Genomic DNA, 24,160 nt, shown 5'->3' with positions numbered 1-24,160 from the left:
TTGGACACCGAGTCATGTCTAGCTGCAGTGACAAGATTCATTGCAAGACGTGGCTACCCGAATACCATCATCAGTGACAACGGAACAAATTTTGTTGGAGCAGCCAATGAGCTGAAATCATTCATGAACGAGTGGGACAAAGCAAAGATTGAGAGTGACTTAGCACAGAAAAAGATTGTTTGGAAATTCAATCCTCCGGAGCTCCTCACTTTGGTGGAATCTGGGAAAGACTGGTTCAAAGTTGCAAGAATGTCATGATTGCAGTATTGGACAACCGAAGCCTCACCGACGAGGTACTCAGCACGACGATGTGTCTTGTAGAGCCCTGACAGCAGTAAGCGACGACCCTGAAGATTTGACGGCTCTCACACCAAATCATTTCTTGCTAGGACGAGAGAACGCGAGTGCACCATTCATGCCATCCAGTGAACGCTACCACAACCTGAGAAAATCTTTCAAAACGGCTCAAGCATATGCCGACATGATCTGCAAAAGATGGATTCGCGAATATCTTCCACAATGGAACCAGAGATCGAAGTGGTCAAAAGAACATGTGCGAAACCTGAAAGAAGGCGAGTTAGTATGGCTAGTAGATGACTCTGTGAAACGCTGTGAATACAAACTTGGACGAATCATTGAGATCTGCACTGGCAACGACGGAGTTGTGAGATCAGCGAGAGTCAAAATGTCACATGGAGAGCTAAACCGGCCAGTCGTGAAGTTAGCGCCAGTATTCAACGATGGTGTTTCCGAGATCGAAAACAGGACCGGCAATGTTGGCGCCACTTCAAATGAGCTAAAAAAGCCATCAGACAGCAGGAAATAACTTTTGAAACTGAAAAAACTTGAAATTCGTCAAAACTCAAAAATGGTCAAAACTGAAAATTTTTACAAGTTGGGACCGAAAATCTGTACACCCCCCCCCCGATTTTGGGAAGGCAAAGCCCGAGCTACCCGAGGTTATGGCAGACGGTTAGGGTTACCTCTAAGCTACTCATGGACCCAACGAACGTTATTGCATCAGACCCACAAGTGTGGCTATTAGCACTTATTTGGTGCAAAATTGGCTTTTTTCGATATTTTGTTATTTATTGTTAAATTTCTCAAGTAGTTTATTTTATGATACTTTAGATGACCATTAAAGGTCAAATGTCGTAAATTCGAGGCATTTAGAGCCGCGTAACAACCATCCGTGCTTATGTCAACAAAAGCGAATATTGCAGTAATTTGACATTTACTATGTAAACAATGACCTAAATCATTTTCTTGATCAACCAATCAGAAACAAGTAGCGATGATGTTATAAATGATAAATATTTGAGTATTTACTTTAACCCAATTGTTTGATAAGTGAAACCGTATTGTATTTAGAACCATTAGAAACTGTTACCAAGAGCAGTTGGCTCTCATATAGACTAAAATTTGATTCTTTAACAGCTTTAGTCTTTTTTCTAAGTTTTGATAGATCTTAGGATCTTGCGAGTTCTAAGTTAGTTGAGCTTACTTGACGAGGAGTTTGCAACAATACTAGCTACTGGCTGAAGCCTTACAAACTTCAGCACGAGATTTAACACAGATTATCACTAAGGATTTTCTTAACTTCAATCAACAAAATTAAAGTTACAGTCCTTTAATACGTCCGAGCGACCAATTATTTCTGCGAGATCGTTAGTCAATCGAACACAGTGAAGAACCAGGCCGGCGTAAAACTCGAGAACCAGGCTGTGATATATCGTTTCCGCTGAGATTCTTGAGCAGCCGCAACAACCATGAAAATCCGACATCTCTTAGCGTAACAACTTGGCAAACGGTATAAGAACAAAGCGGTTTAACCATCTTTTTTGTTTAAGCGGAGAAAGTGAGAATGAAATATCTGTTAAAACTTCTAAATTTCACACCTTTTTTTCACGCCTTGTCGCAAATCATTCTTATGAAGCACGAATCATGCTTTAAAAGCAGAAATCATGCTGTACGTAGCTTTTTGGTACCATAGTGTATTTTTGCTTTTGTGGGTGCGCAACAAAACCGGAAGTAAAGCGAGTGAATTGGGTATGAAGTTGTTTTGGTGAACAAATTAGGAGAGCGAAGATTAGAGTTATTGGTTATTTTGTTCATACCTTCATTGGATTGAGAGCTAGAAATGTAGGTGTGAAAAAAATCAATGAGTAATTTTTTGTTCACGTGCGGTTGTTTGTTTTAGTTTTCCAGAAAGCATTTTTCATTGAATTTTATTATAGCATTTATTGTTGACTGAAATGAAGCCTTCATTTTTCATTGCTAATTGAGTTGTTTAAAAATCGTTGGTAGCAAAAAATAAAGGATCAGATAGGGTTCCGTGGAAAACGCCCTAAGTTACTGCTGAGGACTCTGAGCAGGAATCCTACTCTCATGGAATCTGATTCCGATTTGTGAGGTAACTTTGCAACAGCTTCGTAAGTTTTCCACTTACCCCAATTTTTGATAGCGTCAGAGTTAAACCGTGATCTATTTTATCTAGAGCTTTAGAAGAATTTTCAAGGAGAACGGAAGCATCTTTGAACAAATTTTTAGTTGCTTCAAAAACATTACTGAGGTAGCAGATGAAATGCATGATAACGGAGCAAAGTTCCCTAAAACAAATTGAGCATTGTTGACTTAAATTGTAGAAAATGTTTATAAAGAGAAGTAAATTAGTTTCTCGAGTATTTCATATAGGAAGCATAGTGGAGTGACCGGACATTATTTATTCACTTCAGCTTTTGATCATTTCTGCTTAAGAACAGGACTCACGGCCCCAATTTTTATTTTTGGAACAGATGTTTCAGCCCGGTAAGCATTTGTCATTGTTCTTCCGGTTTTCAATGTTATAAGATATTGTTCTTCTAATGGTAAATCCTTCTGATTAGTTGTTTGCAGTGAGTTTTCTTTCATTTCCCGGGAAATAAGGTTTTTAGGGATTCTGTATGTTCGTAGTTTGAAAAGATAAATGACTATTTGTTTTTTTTTTGGAGAATCACTCGCCTGTAAAATTTCAGTGTTAAATGTTCTCTTTACAATGGTTTTTTCGAATTTTTCAGCTGATATTGTTTATGTAGCAAACTGTTTTCTTGAGATATAGAATTAAACAATTATGCTTCTTTAAAAATTTTGTTCTATAGTGTTTACTTTTACCTCTCATTTAATTATTGCTCCATTTTCCTTTTTTGTTTCAACTAAATGTTGAATAATGAATTTAGTGCTCATTTGATTTGGTTCTGTTGATTGTGCTATTTTGCCCTGGAAACTTGTTTGGATAAGTGCCGATTATTTGAGGTGTTTCCAGAACTAGTCCGTCTGTTTTTTTTTATTTCTGTTTAATAGCCGCACAGCGATAGCTGGGGCTATTATTGGCCTTCTCTTGGTTTTTTTACGACTCGAAGAGGAGTATTGGTTTTCTTTTTTTAAAAAAAGTTTTTTTTACCGGAAGTACTATTCGTTCAGACGCTGTTTTGACCTAAAAGCCAAAGTGAGTAAAATTGGCATGTGAACTAATTTTTTCTGAGCGAAAAAAAGTTGATCACGCGCTGCGTTTAGTGAATGACTTTTCGACTTTGAAAAGTAGTTTTTGACTGAATGGCACATATAGATAACCGTTTTCAGCCGTTTTTTCTTCTAAGTGGCCCAGTTTTTTGCCTGTAATTTAGTTTTTGTAGAAATAATTTTTGTTCGATGCTATTTGAAGTGTAGACCTCGGAACTTGATACAACAATGTTTTGCATAGCCTGGAAATGCACATATTTCAAAATTGGCACATATTTCTTGATTTTTTAGTTAATTTTTGTCTTCTATTAGTTTATTAATTTTTGGATATTTCAGCCGTCTTTTTTGTCAAAAATCAGTTAATATGGCAACTTCACTCTGATAATTTATATATTCAACGCCTCTTTCTACCTCGATGTACTTTCGTTTTATAAAAGTGTACATATGCTAATCCGATTTTGGTGGTTTTCCAATTTTTCCAGTTTTTTCAGTATTTTGGTTTTAATTACTAGAAATAGTCTTTTTGTGTCATTTAAGGGACTTTGTTTTCGTTTCAATAGAAAAATCTTTTTGGGCGTTAAGTTATTGAAAAACAGTTAAATTTTTCATAAATGCTGTCTCAAGTTTTTGGTCCATTATTTGCAAAATGTTTCAATGCTTCGTATGTTTGAATTCCGCTTTCTCTTTTCTGTTCTTTTCAGGAGGACAGATTATTATCTTGGATGACTCGTTGTCTTTTCTATGTCTCGGTTGCTTAACAATGAAATGTATCCGTTTTTCTTGATTTTATAATTTGAATTTTAACTTTCAAGAGTTAGTCTTTTTCTTACAGTGTTTGTTACATTGTGATATTCTTCCTCTTCTAGTTTGTGTGCTTCTAGCTTTGTCCTGGCTTCTACATTTATATGTGTTATATTGATTGTCTTAGTTGTTAAAAATTTGAATGATTTCAGTTCCTGATTTTTGTCGTTTCTGGTTTGCAATTGTTTTCATTCAACATAAGGCAGTACTGAGAGTTTGCTAGACAACCTTTTTTCAAAGTTTTCACTTAATACTATTTATTGCAATTTTCGTGCGGCCTTGGTAGTGTTTTGAACGTTTTTTTGCCTTTGAATATTATTGTTGCTTCTGTCTTTTCTATGATTAATTTCATTTTTGAATTTGTATGAAATCTTTTTGTCTAGCATATATACAAGGAAGAAGATGTTTGGTTTTTGTTCTAATTGCAGTGATTAGAAATCTAAATATAGTGGTTTTCTGATTCTTGAGTTCCTTCTTTGAAATTTTTTTTAACTTAGTTTCTAACATTCATCTGCCGTCTGCTTTCTTTTTGAGACTAGAGTCTTGAATTATTTGAGGGCAACAGATGGCCCTGTCAGTTGATGGAGCCGATCAGTATTTTGACTATCCTAATTCTTTAACGTTACCAAACGTTTTCATTAATATAACATGTTGCTGTACTTTGTTTCTCTTTGTGACCGTTGTTTATTTCACCAATTTTTGGAACAAACCTGGAGAGGTAATGATTGACCGGTTTAAAACAAAAGTAATGGCTTTAGTTGATATTACGGTTTTTTGTGAAGTTTTGACTTAATGGCACACATAGATAACCGCTTTCAGCCGTTTTTACGTCTTAGTGGCCCAGTTTTTTGCCTGTAATTTCGTTTTTGTAAAAATAATTTTTGTTCGATGCTATATTGAAGTGTAGACCTCGGAACTTGATACAACAATGTTTTGCATAGCCTGAAATGCACATATTTCAAAATTGGCACATATTTCTTGATTTTTAGTTAATTTTTGTCTTTTCTATTAGTTTATTCGTTTTCGGATCTTTCAGCCGTCTTTTTGTTAAAAATCAGTTAATATGGCAACTTCCATCTGATAATTCATATACTCAACGCCTCTTTCTACCTCGATGTATTTTCGTTTTATATAAGTGTACATATGCTAATCCGAGCTAAGTTTTTGGAAAACAGTTAAAATTTTCATAAATGCTGTCTCAAATTTTTGGACCATTTTTTGCAAAATGTTTCAATGCTTCGTACGTTTGAATTCCGCTTTCTTTTTTCTGTTCTTTTCAGGAGGATAGATCATCATCTTGGATGACTCGTTGTCTTTCCTATGTCTCGGATGCTTAACAATGAAATGTATCCGTTTTTCTTGATTTTATAATTTGAATTTTAACTTTCAAGAATTAGTCTTTTTGTTAAAGTGTTTGTTACATTGTGATATTCTTCCTATTTCTAGTTTGTGTGCTTCTAGCTTTGTCCTGGCTTCTACATTTATATGTGTTATATTGATTGTCTTAGTTGTTAAAAATTTGAATGATTTCAGTTCCTGATTTTTGTCGTTTCTGGTTTGCAATTGATTTCATTCAACATAAGGCAGTACTGAGAGTTTGCTAGACAACCTTTTTTCAAAGTTTTCACTTAATACTATTTATTGCAATTTTCGTGCGGCCTTGGTAGTGTTTTGAACGTTTTTTTTGCCTTTGAATATTATTGTTGCTTCTGTCTTTTCTATGATTAGTTTCATTTTTGAATTTGTATGAAATCTTTTTGTCTAGCATATATACAAGGAAGATGTTTGGTTTTTGTTCTAATTGCAGTGATTAGAAATCTAATTATAGTGGTTTTCTGATTCTTGAGTTCCTTCTTTGAAGTTTTTTTTAACTTAGTTTCTAACATTCATCTGCCGTCTGCTTTCTTTTTGAGACTAGAGTCTTGAATTATTTGAGGGCAACAGATGGCCCTGTCAGTTGTTTGAGCCGATCAGTATTTTGACTATCCTAATTCTTTAACGTTACCAAACGTTTTCATTAATATAACATGTTGCTGTACTTTGTTTCTCTTTGTGACCGTTGTTTAAATTTCACCAATTTTTGGAACAAACCTGGAGAGGTAATGATTGACTGGTTTAAAACAAAAGTAATGGCTTTAGTTGATATTACGGTTTTTTGTGAAGTTTTGACTTAATGGCACACATAGATAACCGCTTTCAGCCGTTTTTACGTCTTAGTGGCCCAGTTTTTTGCCTGTAATTTCGTTTTTGTAAAAATAATTTTTGTTCGATGCTATATTGAAGTGTAGACCTCGGAACTTGATACAACAATGTTTTGCATAGCCTGAAATGCACATATTTCAAAATTGGCACATATTTCTTGATTTTTAGTTAATTTTTGTCTTTTCTATTAGTTTATTCGTTTTCGGATCTTTCAGCCGTCTTTTTGTAAAAAATCAGTTAATATGGCAACTTCCATCTGATAATTCATATACTCAACGCCTCTTTCTACCTCGATGTATTTTCGTTTTATATAAGTGTACATATGCTAATCCGAGCTAAGTTTTTGGAAAACAGTTAAAATTTTCATAAATGCTGTCTCAAATTTTTGGACCATTTTTTGCAAAATATTTCAATGCTTCGTGTGTTTGAATTCCTCTTTCTTTTTTCTGTTCTTTTCAGGAGAGTAGATCATTATCTTGGATGACTCGTTGTCTTTCTTATGTCTCGGATGCTTAACAATGAAATGTATCCGTTTTTCTTGATTTTATAATTTGAATTTTAACTTTCAAGAGTTAGTCTTTTTCTTACAGTGTTTGTTACATTGTGATATTCTTCCTATTCTAGTTTGTGTGCTTCTAGCTTTGTCCTGGCTTCTACATTTATATGTGTTATATTGATTGTCTTAGTTGTTAAAAATTTGAATGATTTCAGTTCCTGATTTTTGTCGTTTCTGGTTTGCAATTGATTTCATTCAACATAAGGCAGTACTGAGAGTTTGCTAGACAACCTTTTCCAAAGTTTTCACTTAATACTATTTATTGCATTTTTTTGCGGCCTTGGTACTGTTATGAACGTTTTTTTGCCTTTGAATATTATTGTTGCTTATGTCTTTTCTATGATTAGTTTCATTTTTGAATTTGTATGAAATCTTTTTGTCTAGCATATATACAAGGAAGATGTTTGGTTTTTGTTATAATTGCAGTGATTAGAAATCTAATTATAGTGGTTTTCTGATTCTTGAGTTCCTTCTTTGAAATTTTTTTAACTTAGTTTCTAACATTCATCTGCCGTCTGCTTTCTTTTTGAGACTAGAGTCTTGAATTATTTGAGGGCAACAGATGGCCCTGTCAGTTGTTTGAGCCGATCAGTATTTTGACTATCCTAATTCTTTAACGTTACCAAACGTTTTCATTAATATAACATGTTGCTGTACTTTGTTTCTCTTTGTGACCGTTGTTTAAATTTCACCAATTTTTGGAACAAACCTGGAGAGGTAATGATTGACCGGTTTAAAACAAAAGTAATGGCTTTAGTTGTTATTACGGTTTTTTGTGAAGTTTTGACTTAATGGCACATATAGATAACCGCTTTCAGCCTTTTTTACGTCTTAGTGGCCCAGTTTTTTGCCTGTAATTTCGTTTTTGTAAAAATAATTTTTGTTCGATGCTATATTGAAGTGTAGACCTCGGAACTTGATACAACAATGTTTTGCATAGCCTGAAATGCACATATTTCAAAATTGGCACATATTTCTTGATTTTTAGTTAATTTTTGTCTTTTCTATTAGTTTATTCATTTTCGGATCTTTCAGACGTCTTTTTGTTAAAAATCAGTTAATATGGCAACTTCCATCTGATAATTCATATACTCAACGCCTCTTTCTACCTCGATGTATTTTCGTTTTATATAAGTGAACATATGCTAATCCGAGCTAAGTTTTTGGAAAACAGTTAAAATTTTCATAAATGCTGTCTCAAATTTTTGGACCATTTTTTGCAAAATGTTTCAATGCTTCGTGTGTTTGAATTCCTCTTTCTTTTTTCTGTTCTTTTCAGGAGAGTAGATCATTATCTTGGATGATTCGTTGTCTTTCTTATGTCTCGGATGCTTAACAATGAAATGTATCCGTTTTTCTTGATTTTATAATTTGAATTTAAACTTTCAAGAGTTAGTCTTTTTCTTACAGTGTTTGTTACATTGTGATATTCTTCCTCTTCTAGTTTGTGTGCTTCTAGCTTTGTCCTGGCTTCTACATTTATATGTGTTATAGTGATTGTCTTAGTTGTTAAAAATTTGAATGATTTCAGTTCCTGATTTTTGTCGTTTCTGGTTTGCAATTGATTTCATTCAACATAAGGCAGTACTGAGAGTTTGCTAGACAACCTTTTCCAAAGTTTTCACTTAATACTATTTATTGCATTTTTTTGCGGCCTTGGTTCTGTTATGAACGTTTTTTTGCCTTTGAATATTATTGTTGCTTATGTCTTTTCTATGATTAATTTCATTTTTGAATTAGTGTGAAATCTTTTTGTCTAGCATATATAGAAGGAAGAAGATGTTTGGTTTTTGTCCTAATTGCAGTGATTAGAAATCTAATTATAGTGGTTTTCTGATTCTTGAGTTCCTTCTTTGAAATTTTTTTTAACTTAGTTTCTAACATTCATCTGCCGTCTGCTTTCTTTTTGTGACTAGAGTCTTAAACTATTTGAGGGCAACAGATGGCCCTGTCAGTTGTTTGAGCCGATCAGTATTTTGACTATCCTAATTCTTTAACGTTACCAAACGTTTTCATTAATATAACATGTTGCTGTACTTTGTTTCTCTGTGACAGTTGTTTTAGTTTTTGGAACAGACCTGGAGAGGTAATGATTGACCGGTTTAAAACAAAAGTGATGGCTTTAGTTGATATTACTGTTTTTTGTGAAGTTTTGACTTAATGGCACATATAGATAACCGTTTTCAGCCGTTTTTTCGTGTTAGTGGCCCAGTTTTTTGCCTGTAATTTGGTTTTTGTAAAAATAATTTTTGTTCGATGCTATATTGAATTGTAGACCTCGGAACTTGATACAACAATGTTTTGCATAGCCTGAAATGCACATATTTCAAAATTGGCACATATTTCTTGATTTTTAGTTAATTTTTGTTTTTTCTATTAGTTTATTCATTTTCGGATCTTTCAGCCGTCTTTTTGTTAAAAATCAGTTAATATGGCAACTTCCATCTGATAATTCATATACTCAACGCCTCTTTCTACCTCGATGTACTTTTGTTTTATAAAAGTGTACATATGCTAATCCGAGCTAAGTTTTTGAAAAACATTTAAATTTTTCATAAATGCTGTCTCAAATTTTTGGACCATTTTTTGCAAAATGTTTCAATGCTTCGTACGTTTGAATTCCGCTTTCTTTTTTCTGTTCTTTTCAGGAGGATAGATCATCATCTTGGATGACTCGTTGTCTTTCCTATGTCTCGGATGCTTAACAATGAAATGTATCCGTTTTTCTTGATTTTATAATTTGAATTTTAACTTTCAAGATTTAGTCTTTTTGTTAAAGTGTTTGTTACATTGTGATATTCTTCCTATTTCTAGTTTGTGTGCTTCTAGCTTTGTCCTGGCTTCTACATTTATATGTGTTATATTGATTGTCTTAGTTGTTAAAAATTTGAATGATTTCAGTTCCTGATTTTTGTCGTTTCTGGTTTGCAATTGATTTCATTCAACATAAGGCAGTACTGAGAGTTTGCTAGACAACCTTTTCCAAAGTTTTCACTTAATACTATTTATTGCATTTTTTTGCGGCCTTGGTACTGTTATGAACGGTTTTTTGCCTTTGAATATTATTGTTGCTTATGTCTTTTCTATGATTAATTTCATTTTTGAATTAGTATGAAATCTTTTTGTCTAGCATATATAGAAGGAAGAAGATATTTGGTTTTTGTCTTAATTGCAGTGATTAAAAAGCTAATTATAGTGGTTTTCTGATTCTTAAGTTCTTTCTTTGAAAAAATATTTTAACTTAGTTTCTAACATCTGCCGTTTGCTTTCTTTTTGAGACTAGAATCTTGAATTATTTGAGGGCAACTGATGGCCCTGTCAGTTGTTTGAGCCGATCAGTATTTTGAATATCCTAATTTTTTAACGTTACCAAACGTTTTCATTAATATAAAATGTTGCTGTACTTTGTTTCTCTTTGTGACAGTTGTTTAAATTTCACCAATTTTTAGATCAGACCTGGAGAGGTAATGATTTACCGGTTTAATCCAAAAAGTAATAGCTTTAGTTGATATTACGGTTTTTTGTGAAGTTTTGACGCTTCGAGTCGCTTCCGGAATTCTTCCGGCTGTTTTTTTTCGTCGTCACGATTTTTGTTACGACCATATGACGTCACAACCACTTCAAATCTTCTTTTTGTTCATTCGCGTGATTAAATTTTTGTTCACATTTGACTTACTTCACTCTCAAAACTGACTTCCTCGCTTTCAAATTGAGTTTTTTTTACTTTAATTCAAAGAGATAAGGTCAAGTGGGTATGTGTCACTCTAAATGAAGGTTATTTGAGTGCAGCTAATTGAGGTAATAAAAAATTATACAGATTTTTAATCAAAATATAACATATCAGCCTTCAATGAAAAATTGAGTTTTTTTGGCCGGTTTTTTTACTGTTTTTTTAGACTGCAGATCTATGAAGCTATTGCGGCTGTTTTCTGGCAATCTGCCTGCTATGTTTTTTGTTATTTGTGATTCTTGTTCATTCGGTTGAATAATTATTTGCTACTGGTGTTTGCATCTCTCTGAAGTTAACTTTCCGCTTTCTTAAGTTGGCTTTGACAACTCAAAGATGTTTTACAGTTATTTAAGAATTATATAATTGAAGGTTTTTTATAAGTCTAAATCAATCACAGACATCACAACAATGTCTGCGAATACGATTTTTCATTTTTTTAAGGTATTAAAGGTTTTATACTATATCTCACCGCTGCTACTAACTCCCCGCTGCTTTATTTATTAATGCCTGTAATAATTACCTTGAGCAGGTAACAATAGTACTTCTTTTTGGAATCTGAAGAAGGGAGTGCAAGAATCTTTGATGGGTTTCAGCTGCGTCAGGCAACTGGTTTAACAACACGGTACAGAACACATACGATCACAGACCAAACAATAGGAATAACCAGCCGGGTTCTGTGCCCGTATCGGCAGCTGCTTCTGCAGTTGAAATTAGCAGTCACAACAGCAGTGCTCTAGCGATGACGCCTGTGTCAAATTTTGGCACACCAAGTTTCAACAGAGCATCAATGGGCCAACACTCAGGTACAAATAGTTCAGTATCTTGTCCTGACTTAATACGAGTCGAGCATGACCTAATGATCTAACGTCCAGTTTGTCAATAAAAGCTTGAAGTTGGTTCTGTGTCCAGGTATGTTTATCATGAAATTTTGTAGGTTACTCGCCATCCAGTGTTAGCTATGGTAATACTGTATCATCCGGGAGGTCCACAGGAGGGGGAGCTCACCATCACCAACAGCAACACCATGGCTACCAGCATCAGTCAGCACACAATCACATCAGCGCAGTTGTACCCCATAGTATAGCAGGAGGCTCCGCTCATCTTGGCCATACAAAGTACCATTTCAGGTAAGAAAGACATCACAAGCGTTCTTCAGAAAAGTTATTCTGAAGACGTTTTTGTTGCTGAAAAAAAGTTTTACACTTGTTCAAACGAAGATTAAATCGAGGAATTAATGGAATTGCAGCTGAGGACATGATTATTTTTAATCGAGGATTTTGGACTGTATTTTAAATAGGAAATGCCGCACGTTAAAACTAAGTCTTTGTCAGATTGCTGAAGAAAATTAAGAGTAGAGAAGCTATTTTTTTGCTTGATCATTTTTCTAGACAACATGGTTTCACTTGGGTTCAATATAGGTTCTCAAGATGGTGTTTTCAAGAGGTTTTGAGTAGTGGTGAAATGGTGCTGAAGCCCACCAGCAATTAGACGACAAATAGCTAACAATTGGGTTTTTTTGACAAATCTGAAAATCCAAGAGTCGAGTCGAGTCCCAAATTTTGCAGTAGATTTTTCCTGGAAATTGCCAACATTCTTTGGCAATCTCTGGGCCCATAGATTTCTTTGATTGAGAAAATTTGGGAATGACTGTATTGGTACTGGAGATTTTATAAAATTTGAAAACTGCAAAAATCAAAGTTTTTAATTTTCGTCTTTCCAAAAATTTTGAAAAATTTTGAATCTATGAAAGGAGCATTTTCCCATTGTGTTCGTAATAATAATATCTAATGTACTCAGTATTCAAAAATTGAGTTTCGCTGTTCTCAGGGTAAACAAAAAAGAATAAACTTCATTCTTTACTATTTGTATCAACAATTTTTGTTTTTACTCATGCCAACCTATAACCTTATATCTGTCTATTTAAAGATAGAACTTCTGTGGTGTTTTCACTGTTACTGAGGTAATAAAAACATGGAAATTTAAAACTATAGAAAATTTCCAAAATTATCAACAATTTACTCCTGTGGATATAAAAAATAGCTTTCAAAAGAATTCATATTGTCATTCTTTGTAAGTTTAAGTGATCTTTAGGATCGAAATTTTTGAACATGCAATACAATTGATTACTCCTACCTAAATAGAATTTTGAAAAATCTTGTCTACCTACCAGCGGTTATTTTTCAGCTCATTGCATAAAGTTTACAGTGCTTGAAACGTCAGATGAAAAATAATTAACGGATCCATCTTATAGGTAACAGATGCGGTTAGCTTGGCTGTTTCTGGTCCTTTTTGGGCTAAAATTTTCTCAAAATACAACAATTTTTTTTACCCCAGACAAACCTTTCATCTTCTCGTTCAGTATATTTAGCTTTTTTAAGTTGCTCTCGAACGAAATCAGTTGCAATTATTACTAGCCGCGTCCTCAATTCCAGCCGGCTAATATAGCGCTCCGAAATTTCTTGGAATTGACTTTTTCAATGACTTACCTGACTAAAAAAATGACGTCTGAACTCACTTATGGGACTTTAAATTTTATGAACATTCACTTATTAAAGGTCAATAGTGTGCATCTATGTAGTGCCAAACATATATGCCCTAATTCTTGATTATTAGAGTCTTGAGTTTTTGATTGCGAATATTAATTTTGGGATCTTTTCCGTTTGTGCCCCCCAGTACGTTATGCGCCCCCCAGTTACAGAGCACGTGCCCTGCCCTTACATAGTAGGTCATTATGTAAAAAATATTGCACGTGCATCTGTGGTGTGCAAAAAATATGCGCCCACTAAGCTGAGGGGGCAGAAACGGAAAAGATCCTAATTTTGAAAAGCCCTGTTAGGGCTTTCTCCTTTATAGAGCTTATGTGGGTCTTTCCAATTATAGCCCCCCAGCTTAGTGGTCAGATAACCCCAATCATGGTAAATATACCATAAGGGGGGCTATAATAGGAAAGACCCGCTTATGTGTCTGATAGAACTGACAGTCCGAAGCTAACCCAAAAAGTCTAGTGGTCTATTAAAGGACTGGTGGTCGATCTGTCTTTTATTTCTATAATTGTTTCAATTCATGTAACGCCACAAGCGTCTATCGCGGCTATTTTCCGGCAATCTGCCGGCTATGTTTGTAAACGTGTTGTTTTTTCAAATTTTTGCCTGACCATTTTGCGCTTCTCTTCTAAAACATTCTTTGACTTCTCAAGTGACTCTTTCACGCTTTCGTTCTTCATTTTTGGGTGATCTCTATTGCTCTCACTCCAAAGTAAAGCTTGTTGCTAAAATAGAATCAATTGCAGCATATCAACAAGAAGGGCCTGACAGCCGAGTGGGCAGTGCTTCTTCTGAGGGAGAGGGTGGTCCATGTTTCGAATCCCGGCGTGGTCAACTATTTTTGCACCCATAAAGAAAAAATTATCTAGGCTACAGCCCCTGAATTAAATTGCATCGCCTGTCGTTCGAGAGCAATTCTTCGGACATTAGTTGGTTTATGTTTAATATATGAGAGCAAAAGCGAACAGCCACAGTTGGTTCATTAATCTCGACATTGAATAGATATGTCCTGTTAACTGTTGATGAGTTAAAATTTGAGTATTTAGTCCAAAAGGTTACTGATTTAAATTCACATGTTTCCTCAGAAAAAAGAAAAGCTTGAATTGAAAATGTGATTTTGGCTTCTGTACAACTTTGTAAGTTTTTAACATGTTTCAGCTCAAAAACTATGAACAACAACAACAACGTCATCTTTCATCACAGCCAACACCACCACCAACAACAGCAGAGTAGCAGTAGTGGTGGAGGTGGTAGCAGTAGCCACCATCACTCTTCTCAGCTGCAACACCACCACCATCAACAGGCACTACAGCAGCAGTCCCACCACAGCCATCACCACCACCAACATGCACACCACCACGGCACCCACCCCTCTCACCATCAGGTGTCGTATACAGGTTTTTGAGATAGTTTTTTTAACTGAGTTATTTGGCTTGAACAAGATTTCTTTAACTTCATTTAATCGGCTGCAATATGTAACATAATTGTATGCCTCTCCCCTCGTTACAAGCCAGCCCGCCCCCTGTCAGGCTGTATTGAAATTGAGAACCCTCCAGTCGTTTCAAGGCAATTCAAATTCAGTTGCTTGTGTTTTTCGATACCATGGTTCGTTTAGTAGTTAATTTTACGCTTTATATGTGGCGCTGTTATCTCATGTCTTTTTTGTTTTTAATTGCTCTCAAACGAAGTTTGCAGCAATTATATTAGTCAGTTCACTAGTCTCCAAGTATGCGATTCAGACTCATGGTGTGAAGGGCGTTTCCTAGAGTTCACGCCCCTTCAATTAAGCTAAAGTTAGCCTCACTAAATTGTAGCTAGCTACTGACGAAGTCAACTGCTCGTCGGTTGTTTGAGAGGAATTCGACCGACATTAGTTAAGATGTGTTCACACATTTTTCAATGACTTTGATCTTTCAAAACGGGATAAACAGGTAAAGCCCAGCGGGCATTTTTCATTAGAGGCCCAAAGTGGGCTTTAGTATTCCTTCAAGTTCTTAGAGTGGCACAGCTGCTGGGATGGCCTTAATGTAAGGTTAAATGGTCATTTTCAGGAGTTTTTTTGTTTGATTAGTTTTAGGTTATGACCATTTTAGAGCTATATGTTTGGTACAAACACAAACACGCAAAATTATTCAATTTTTCTTGCCTCAGTAGCCAAGTAACCTCATCCATGGTTTGATAGTATGTTGTTAAATGGTTGCTGGGCGGCAATTGAATGGTTTTCAACATTTTAATGGAACGAACTTCTACTTTTTAAAATTTGAATTTTTTTCTGACTATTGCCTATCGATCTTTGCGCCAATGAGTTTCTTTAGGCTTGGAATTTGGCTACTGGATGGCCTCTAGAGATACAGAAATGATTCTGGAGGTATTAATACCATTTTTTTCCAGCAACATTTCATTAGAATTTGCAATTGATTTCATTTTGTTTTTAAATTTTTCGTTCATTTTCGAGTTAACCGATCTTAAAGGGCTGATGAGTTCATTTCAGGTCTTGCAGATATAATACTGGACCGATTTCAGAGACAAAATTGGTTTTGAACATATTTTTGAAATAGTTATATTTAAACGGATCCAATTTTGCCTGAGGGGTAAAAGCTTCAAGAGTTTTAGCAATGAGCATCTTTTTGTTTAGTTTGTTTGATTCTTTTAGTTTCTCAGTTTTTTTTGATGACTTTGTTTGTGTTTTTGCTGGCATTGTTCAATTGATTTGCTCGTCAAGTAGAGTTTTTCTTAGTGTTTATTCAATTCTTTGAATTGTATTGCAAGACTTGTCCTGCTATGTTTTTTAATTCGTCGTCTTCATCGATGATTCTTGCGACAATTGACTTCTTCAATTTTAATGACTTCTACTGCTTTGCAGTTAAAAATTGTGTGCGTGGCGTTCTGCTTTTAGGTTATTTGCGTGACTTACCTCACTCAAAAAAATGGCTTCTGAACTCACTTATGGAACTTTAAATTTTTTGAACATTTACTGATTAAAGGTCAATAGTGTGCATCTAAGTAGTGCCAATCTTATATGCCCTAATTCCTGAGTAATAAAGTCTTGAGTTTTAATATCGAATTTTAATTTCGAAAAAGCTCTAATAAGACTTTTTCCTTGTAGAGCAAATGTGTCACAAAAAATTGACAGTCCAAATCTAACCCAAAAAGTCTAGTGGTCTATTAAAGGACTGGTGGTCAATCTGTCTGTCTTATTTCATTAGTTGTATCATTTCCATGGAAGGCCACCAGCGTCTCTTGCGGTTATTTTCCGGCAATCTGCCGGCTATGTTTATTCTTTGAGCACTATCATTAAATTTTCCAAACAATATTTGCTTGATATATAAAAGGACAGCTGTAACACGTATGTGGTGTTTTGATTAATTTATTTAACTATACAAGTTTTTGTACCAATTTTCAGAAAAGCGTCAAAACAATTTGAGATAAGTTGTTTTTTTGAAAAAGCAACCAAATTTAGGTGTTTTGTATTTGGCAAGTTATCAAAATATCTACCGCTTACCAATAGCCTAAATTTTTGAAAGAAAGATAAAGTTCTTGTCAAAAGTCGCAATTTTTGAATTTATGTACCACTTAGCGGAAAATCCATTGGTCTCTGACGATTGTTTATCTGTCGAAAAGGACTTATAGCAGCTGGTTGCAAATAAGTGAAATACTTAGGACTTGCTCGAGAGTTGTTCTGTTTCTTATCAATTGCTCTCTAACTATTTCACTCATGCAAATAAGTGAAATACTTGGGACTTGCTCGAGCGTTGTTCTGTTTCTTATCAATTGCTCTCTAACAAAGTTGATGTTATTTTTGGTATTAAAAACTGAAGAAACAGGAAACGAAACGCTTGGTAGGCATTAAGTTCACTTAGAGCCTTACGCCTGACCTTTTTCTAAGAATGCGATCTAACAGACTTGTTCTATGGAGACTATTTTATAGTGAAGGGCGGTTGTTATTCTTGAAAGCTTGAGCCCTCAGTCACCCTCCCCTCGCCCCTCTAACAGTCCCCTGCAACCGGCGATTTGGACCTCTTTCTCTCGTAACACCTCCTCAACACTTGACCCCCACTACACTCGCCCCCTCTGAGCTTACCCCAATTCATGCTAGCATCCCGAAGCCCCAGCTGGCTACTACCAAAGCCAACCGCTCGCGGGCGTTTGAGAGGAATTCGCTTTGCCCGGCTTTTGTAGTTGATGTGCTTCTAACTTATACCTTTGCCCCAAAACTTGGTCCCCCTAGCTTAAAATGTTTGCCAAGTTGTGCAAAATTTATATACGAAAACACCTAAGCATTTTCAGTCTGGTCTATGCTCATTTTAGTCTTGTGGCACTTAAAAACATGTTTGTAATCTCAGCATTATATAGAAATGGGACCATTTTTAATTGCTCATGAACAAATTTTGGAGCAATTTTTTTGTACGTATTGGTCTTATGCAAAATAATTGCCTGACCGTTTTGAACTTCCCGGTGATTTTGCCTGATCTTAATTTCTCTCTCATTCACAAGTGTCTTCAGCTGAAGTCAAATGACGACGGTTCACTATTAAAAGTAAAAATGAAAAGTGTGCCAAAGTTGGTATAAATTAACCTTTGATGGTATAAGTGTTTCTAGTGGTAAATAACAACCCTTAGTGACGTCATTTGAAGCCCCCTTAGTGAATTCAATCGCTCCCCCCCCCCCGACTGAAGCATACTGTTATAGAGTCAAACTCCCAGTAGTTCAAAAGCTACGTTTATTAAAACGAAGATTCTTTTTCTGTCTGAATTGTTGGTTATTGTTTTTTAAATTGGGTTTCGTTCTTCTTTGAAATTTTTTTGGTTTTTTTTTTGAGCGAGAGGAGCTGTTTAAGTTTGTACATTGCGTGCAAAGTTCTAACAAATAGATATTTTTTGAATGAGCAAAATATTATGAGACAAAATTGTGAAACTGGTTTTGTGGTTATTTGCTGTTGGAATTTTCGGTAAATAAACAAAATGCTTGGTGATTTGAACTTGATGTTAATGCTCTGACACCTCTCGTCCCCCTTCCCCAGACTGAGGCTTGCTGTTATAGAATAAAGCTCCCACTACTTCAAAAGCAAATCTTAGCCGGCTGTTCTTGCCGGCTCTTCTTCGCTTTTACTGTCTGACTTCTTTTTTTATGTTTTTAAATTAAATTTCGTTCTTTTGAAATTTTATTGATATATATTTCTTGAACGAGAGGAATGGTTTAAATATGTACATTGTGTGGAAAGTTCTAACAGAATAATACTGCGCGGTAGACATTGATTGAATGAGCAAAATTTTTAGACGAAATTGTGAAACTAGTTTTGTGGTTGTTTTCTGTTGGAAATTGTTCTTCTTTAAGTAAACAAAAGGCTTGGTGATTTGAACTTGCTATTAATGCTCTGACACCCCCCCCCCGACTGAAACTTGCTGTTATAGAGTCGAGCTTCCACTAATTAAAAGCAATTCTACCGAAGTTTGTCGGCTGTTTATTAAAATGATGAAGTTTCCTGCCAGCATTTCATTGCTTTTACTGTCTGACTTTTTTGTTACTGCTTTTTAAATTTGAGTTTTGTTCTTTTTTTTGAAATTTTATTGATATTCTTTCCTTGAACGAGAGGAATAGTTTAAGTATGTACATTGCGTGGAAAGTTCTAACAGTAATACTGCGCGGTAGACATTGGTTGAATGATCATAATATTATGAGACAAAATCATGATAACTAGTTTTTGGTTATTTTTTGTTCGAAATTTTAGGTCGATAAATAAACAAAACGCTTGGTGATTTGAACCTGCTAATAATGCTCTGTTCCTCAAACTATATAGAAAACCAGACTAACTCATACATTGATTCTCAAACTATTAAATAATTTTCTCATACCCTATTTGAAATATATTCGAAATTTTTGGAGCAACTAAGAATCAGAAACAATATTTCATCTTTAACTGATTGTTTAATAGCCGCACAGCGATAGCTGGGTATATTATTGGCCTTCTCTTGGTTTTTTACAATTCAAAGAATTTGAATTGTATTGCGGCGCTGTGTTTTTTAAGATGTTTTCACACATTTTTCGACGACTTTGATCTTTCAAAACGGGATATACAGGTAAAGCCCAGCGGGCATTGAGTTTCAATAGAGGCCCAACGTGGGCTTTAGTCGTCTTCCGAGTGCTTAGTGGTGCAGCTGCTGGGATCGCCTTAATTTAAGGTTAAAAAGTCATGTTTAAGAGTTTTTGGGCTCAAAATGGTGCAATTTTCATTGGTACTATAAACACAAACACGCAAACTGATACTATTTTTTGCATTTTTTCTAAGGTTTTTGACAATTTTTGTCACTCTAGAGACACAGAAAATAATCTGAAGGTTTTATTATCACGAGTTTCAGCAACATTTCATTAAAATTTGCAATTGATTTCAATTTTTTTTCGGTTTCAAAAAGTTTTCGGTTATTTTCGAGTATAATTTTGTTTAGTTTGTTTGATTGTTTTAGTTTCTCAATTTTTTAAATTGATTTTGTTTCTGTTTTGGCTGGCATGGTTCTAATAATCTGCTGGTCAGGTAAAGAACTTCTAAGTTTTCTATTCAATTCTTTGAATTGTATTTCAGGACTTGTCCTGTTATGTTTTTTTTTATTTCGTCGTCGCGATTTTTGTTACCACCATATGTCGTCACAACCACTTCAAATCTGCTTTTTGTTCATTCGTTCATTCAATTTAAACTGAACTGCGTGTGTGACGTCATTTTTTGCTCTTAGTGGAGCGAGTTTTTTTTGTTCATTCACGTGATTAAATTTTTGGTCACACTTGACTTACCTCACTCTCAAAAATGACTTCCTCACTTTGAATGGTTTGAGCATGTACATTGCGTGGAAAGTTTAACAGAATAAAACTGCGCAGTAGACATTAGTTGAATGAGCATAATATTATGAGACAAAATCGTGAAACTAGTTTGTGGTTATTTTTTGTTCGAAATTTTAGTTCGATAAATAAACAAAACGCTTGGTGATGTGAACTTGCTAATAATGATCTCTTCCTCAAACTATATAGAAAACCAGACTAACTCGTACCAAAGTGGGCTTTAGTTGTCTTTCGAATGCTTAGAGTGGTGTAGCTGCTGGGATGGCCTTAATTTATGGTTAAAAGGTCATGTTTAAGAGTCTTTGGGATCAAATTGGTGCAATTCTCAAATTTTCATGTTTTCTGTGATTTTTTTGAGTTTTTTGTTTGATTAATCTTGGGTTGAAGTGTTTAAAAGTTGGTGAAGTCCTTTTGCACGACAAAATTACTTGTACATTGATTCTCAAAGTATTAAATAATTTTCTCATACCCTATTTAAAATATATTCGAAGTTTTTGAAGACATTGATATTCATTACGATAAGTTGAAGCAACTAAGAATCAGAAACAATCTTTCAACTGATTGTTTACTAGCCTCACAGCGATAGCTGGGGCTATTATTGGCCTTCTCTTGGTTTTTTACAATTCGAAGAATTTGAATTGTATTGGGGCGCTGTGTTCACACATTTTTCGACGACATTGATCTTTCAAAACGGGATATACAGGTAAAGCCCAGCGGGCATTAAGTTTCAATAGAGGCCCAAAGTGGGCTTTAGTTGTCTTTCGAGTGCTTAGAGTGGTGCAGCTGCTGGGATGGCCTTAATTTATGGTTAAAAGGTCATGTTTAAGAGTCTTTGGGATCAAATTGGTGCAATTCTCAAATTTTCATGTTTTCTGTGATTTTTTTGAGTTTTTTGTTTGATTAATCTTAGGTTGAAGTGTTTAAAAGTTGGTGAAATCCTTTTGCAAGACAAAATTATTTGTCATTTGATTCTCAAAGTATTAAATAATTTTCTCATACCCTATTTAAAATATATTCGAAGTTTTTGAAGACATTGATATTCGTTACGATAAGTTGAAGCAACTAAGAATCAGAAACAATCTTTCAACTGATTGTTTACTAGCCTCACAGCGATAGCTGGGGCTATTATTGGCCTTCTCTTGGTTTTTTACAATTCGAAGAATTTGAATTGTATTGGGGCGCTGTGTTCACACATTTTTCGACGACATTGATCTTTCAAAACGGGATATACAGGTAAAGCCCAGCGGGCATTAAGTTTCAATAGAGGCCCAAAGTGGGCTTTAGTTGTCTTTCGAGTGCTTAGAGTGGTGCAGCTGCTGGGATGGCCTTAATTTATGGTTAAAAGGTCATGTTTAAGAGTCTTTGGGATCAAATTGGTGCAATTCTCAAATTTTCATGTTTTCTGTGATTTTTTTGAGTTTTTTGTTTGATTAATCTTAGGTTGAAGTGTTTAAAAGTTGGTGAAATCCTTTTGCAAGACAAAATTATTTGTCATTTGATTCTCAAAGTATTAAATAATTTTCTCATACCCTATTTAAAATATATTCGAAGTTTTTGAAGACATTGATATTCGTTACGATAAGTTGAAGCAACTAAGAATCAGAAACAATCTTTCAACTGATTGTTTACTAGCCTCACAGCGATAGCTGGGGCTATTATTGGCCTTCTCTTGGTTTTTTACAATTCGAAGAATTTGAATTGTATTGGGGCGCTGTGTTCACACATTTTTCGACGACATTGATCTTTCAAAACGGGATATACAAGTAAAGCCCAGCGGGCATTAAGTTTCAATAGAGTCCCAAAGTGGGCTTTAGTTGTCTTTCGAGTGCTTAGAGTGGTACAGCTGCTGGGATGGGCTTAATTGAAGGTTAAAAGGTTATGTTTAAGATTCTTTGGGCTCAAAATGGTGCAATTCTCAAATTTTCATGTTTTTTGTGAGTTTTTTGTTTGATTAGTCTTAGGTTGAAGTGTTTAAAAGTTGGTGAAGTCCTTTTGCGAGACAAAGTTACTTGTTATGACTTTCTTATCAGCTAAATTTTTTGGTACTACAAACACAAACACGCAGACTGATACTGATTTTTGCAAGTTTTTTGAAAATATTTGTCTTTTATTCAGTTTTTCTTGACTCAGTAGCCAGGTAGCCTCATCCAGGGTTTGATAGTGTGTTATTAAATATTTGCTAGGGGGGGCAATTAAATGGTTTTCAACATTTTAATAGAACGAATTTCTTTTTTCAAATTTGAACTTTTTAAAAATTATTGCCTATCAATCTTTGAGCCAAGGAATTTTTTAAGTCTTGGAATTGGGTTGCTGATTAGCATCTAGAGACACAGAAATCATTCGGAAGATTTTAATATCACGAGTTTCAGCAATTTTTCATTAAAATTTGCATATGATTTCAATTTTTTTGAAAAAAATTTTCGGTTATTTTCGAGTTTCAAGGGCCAATGAATTGTTTTAGGACATGCAGATATAATACTGGACCGATTGCAAAAACTAATATTGTTTTTGAACAAATTTTTTATATAGGTATACTTAAAGGCGGGATCAAATTTTGCCTAAGGGGTAAAAGCTTCAAGAATTTTAGCAATGAGTATAATTTTGTTTAGTTTGTTTGTTTTAGTTTCTCAATTTTTATTTAGAGACACAGAAATCATTCTGAAGGTTTTAATATCACGAGTTTCAGCAACATTTCATTAAATTGATTTCAGTTTTTTTTAAAAAAAAAAATTCGGTTATTTTCGAGTTTCAAGTGCCACTGAATTTGCGGGCCAATGCGGCTATTTTCTGCAATCTGCCAGCTATGTTTTCAGAAGATTGCACGTCATTGGTTTTGTAGAAGGAGATAATAAATGTAATCAAAATCTTTGTCATAAAAGCCCGGAAGTAATTCTATTTAATAGTGAATTAAAATTATCAATCAGTTTTCAGTAATTCTATGCTGAGAATTGCGCATTTTTATTGGCTCTCGAACGAAATGTGACGTAATTATTGTAAACATGCTGGTCTTTTCAAGACTCGAAGAAGAGTATGCGTTTTGTTGAGGTTTTTTTGTACTGGAAGGTTTTTTGTTCAAGTGGTGGTTTGTCCTAATAGTGAAAGTGAGTGAAGGTTTTTCTGAGCGAGAAAAGTTTTCTGATCATTGGTTGCTTTCAGTGTTTGACCCTCCGAATTTTGAGTTTTTTTTTCAGTGATTGACCTTTGGAATTTTGAGAATTCAGCTTTTTAATGGCCGAGCTTAGCAGCAGGTTATTATTGCGCTCCTATCTTTTTTGTCCTATCTTTTTATTCAGCAGTTGCTCAGCTCACAGATCGTGATTTTGTGTTATAGGCCATTGAATTTTTCTGGCGTTATGTCTTGACAATTTGCTTAATTTGCATCAGTTAAAATTTGATTAATTATAGCGATTTTAAATTTATTTTGTCGCAAAAAATTTGTGTTTTGATTCAATTTTTCGAGGTTTTTAGTTGAGATATGGGGAGTAGCTATGTAATTTTTAGAGACATGGTTACTAATTGAAATGTTGTTTCTCTACATGTTTTAAGAAAATTGCTCCCAATTTATGAATTATGGTGTAGTCTTTTTGTTTTCGTTTTTTTATTTTACAATTTGTCCATATTCTAGCATGTATCATTCTCCCGTATTCTAGCCTTCTCATAACACCTAGACTTCTATTTGTATTGCTTTTTAGTGGTTAAAAAGCTTAATGATATTGGATTTTTTTCTCATTTATTTTGCATTTGATTCCATATAACAATCTGGCACTATATTTTTGTAGGAAATACTTTTTAAAAAAGTGAACTGATATTTTGTTTAATTGACCTAGAGCTAGGTTTTGGTAAACAGCGTTTTTTTCCTAATGAGTATTATTCTGTTTTGTTTGTCTGTTTCATGATAATTTAAATTCTGCAAGTTGAATTCATTTTGTCTGTTATACCTCCAGCAGGAGAGTAGTATCTTATTTTTCTAAAATGCTGTGAGGCCAAATTATTGTTTTCTTT

General features: G+C 34.6%; 1 protein-coding gene across 2 annotated transcripts in view; it reads left to right on the top strand.

Moving 5' to 3' along the window:
• Positions 1-24,160, top strand: part of LOC142339023 (uncharacterized) — a 73,268-nt gene that overhangs the window by 14,749 nt on the left and 34,359 nt on the right. For both annotated transcript variants that reach the window (XM_075388642.1, XM_075388641.1), the window contains exons 2-4: positions 11,381-11,590; positions 11,722-11,914; positions 14,489-14,714. In XM_075388642.1, the coding sequence (XP_075244757.1) occupies positions 11,381-11,590; positions 11,722-11,914; positions 14,489-14,714 (629 nt within the window). The remainder of the gene's footprint in view (positions 1-11,380; positions 11,591-11,721; positions 11,915-14,488; positions 14,715-24,160) is intronic.

Source organism: Convolutriloba macropyga, chromosome 5 (genome assembly GCF_964194025.1).
Source record: "Convolutriloba macropyga chromosome 5, txConMacr16.3, whole genome shotgun sequence".
NCBI classification, from domain to species: domain Eukaryota; kingdom Metazoa; phylum Xenacoelomorpha; order Acoela; family Convolutidae; genus Convolutriloba; species Convolutriloba macropyga.
Note: the sequence above shows the minus strand (reverse complement) of the source record. Positions and strands in the feature narration are given on the sequence as shown.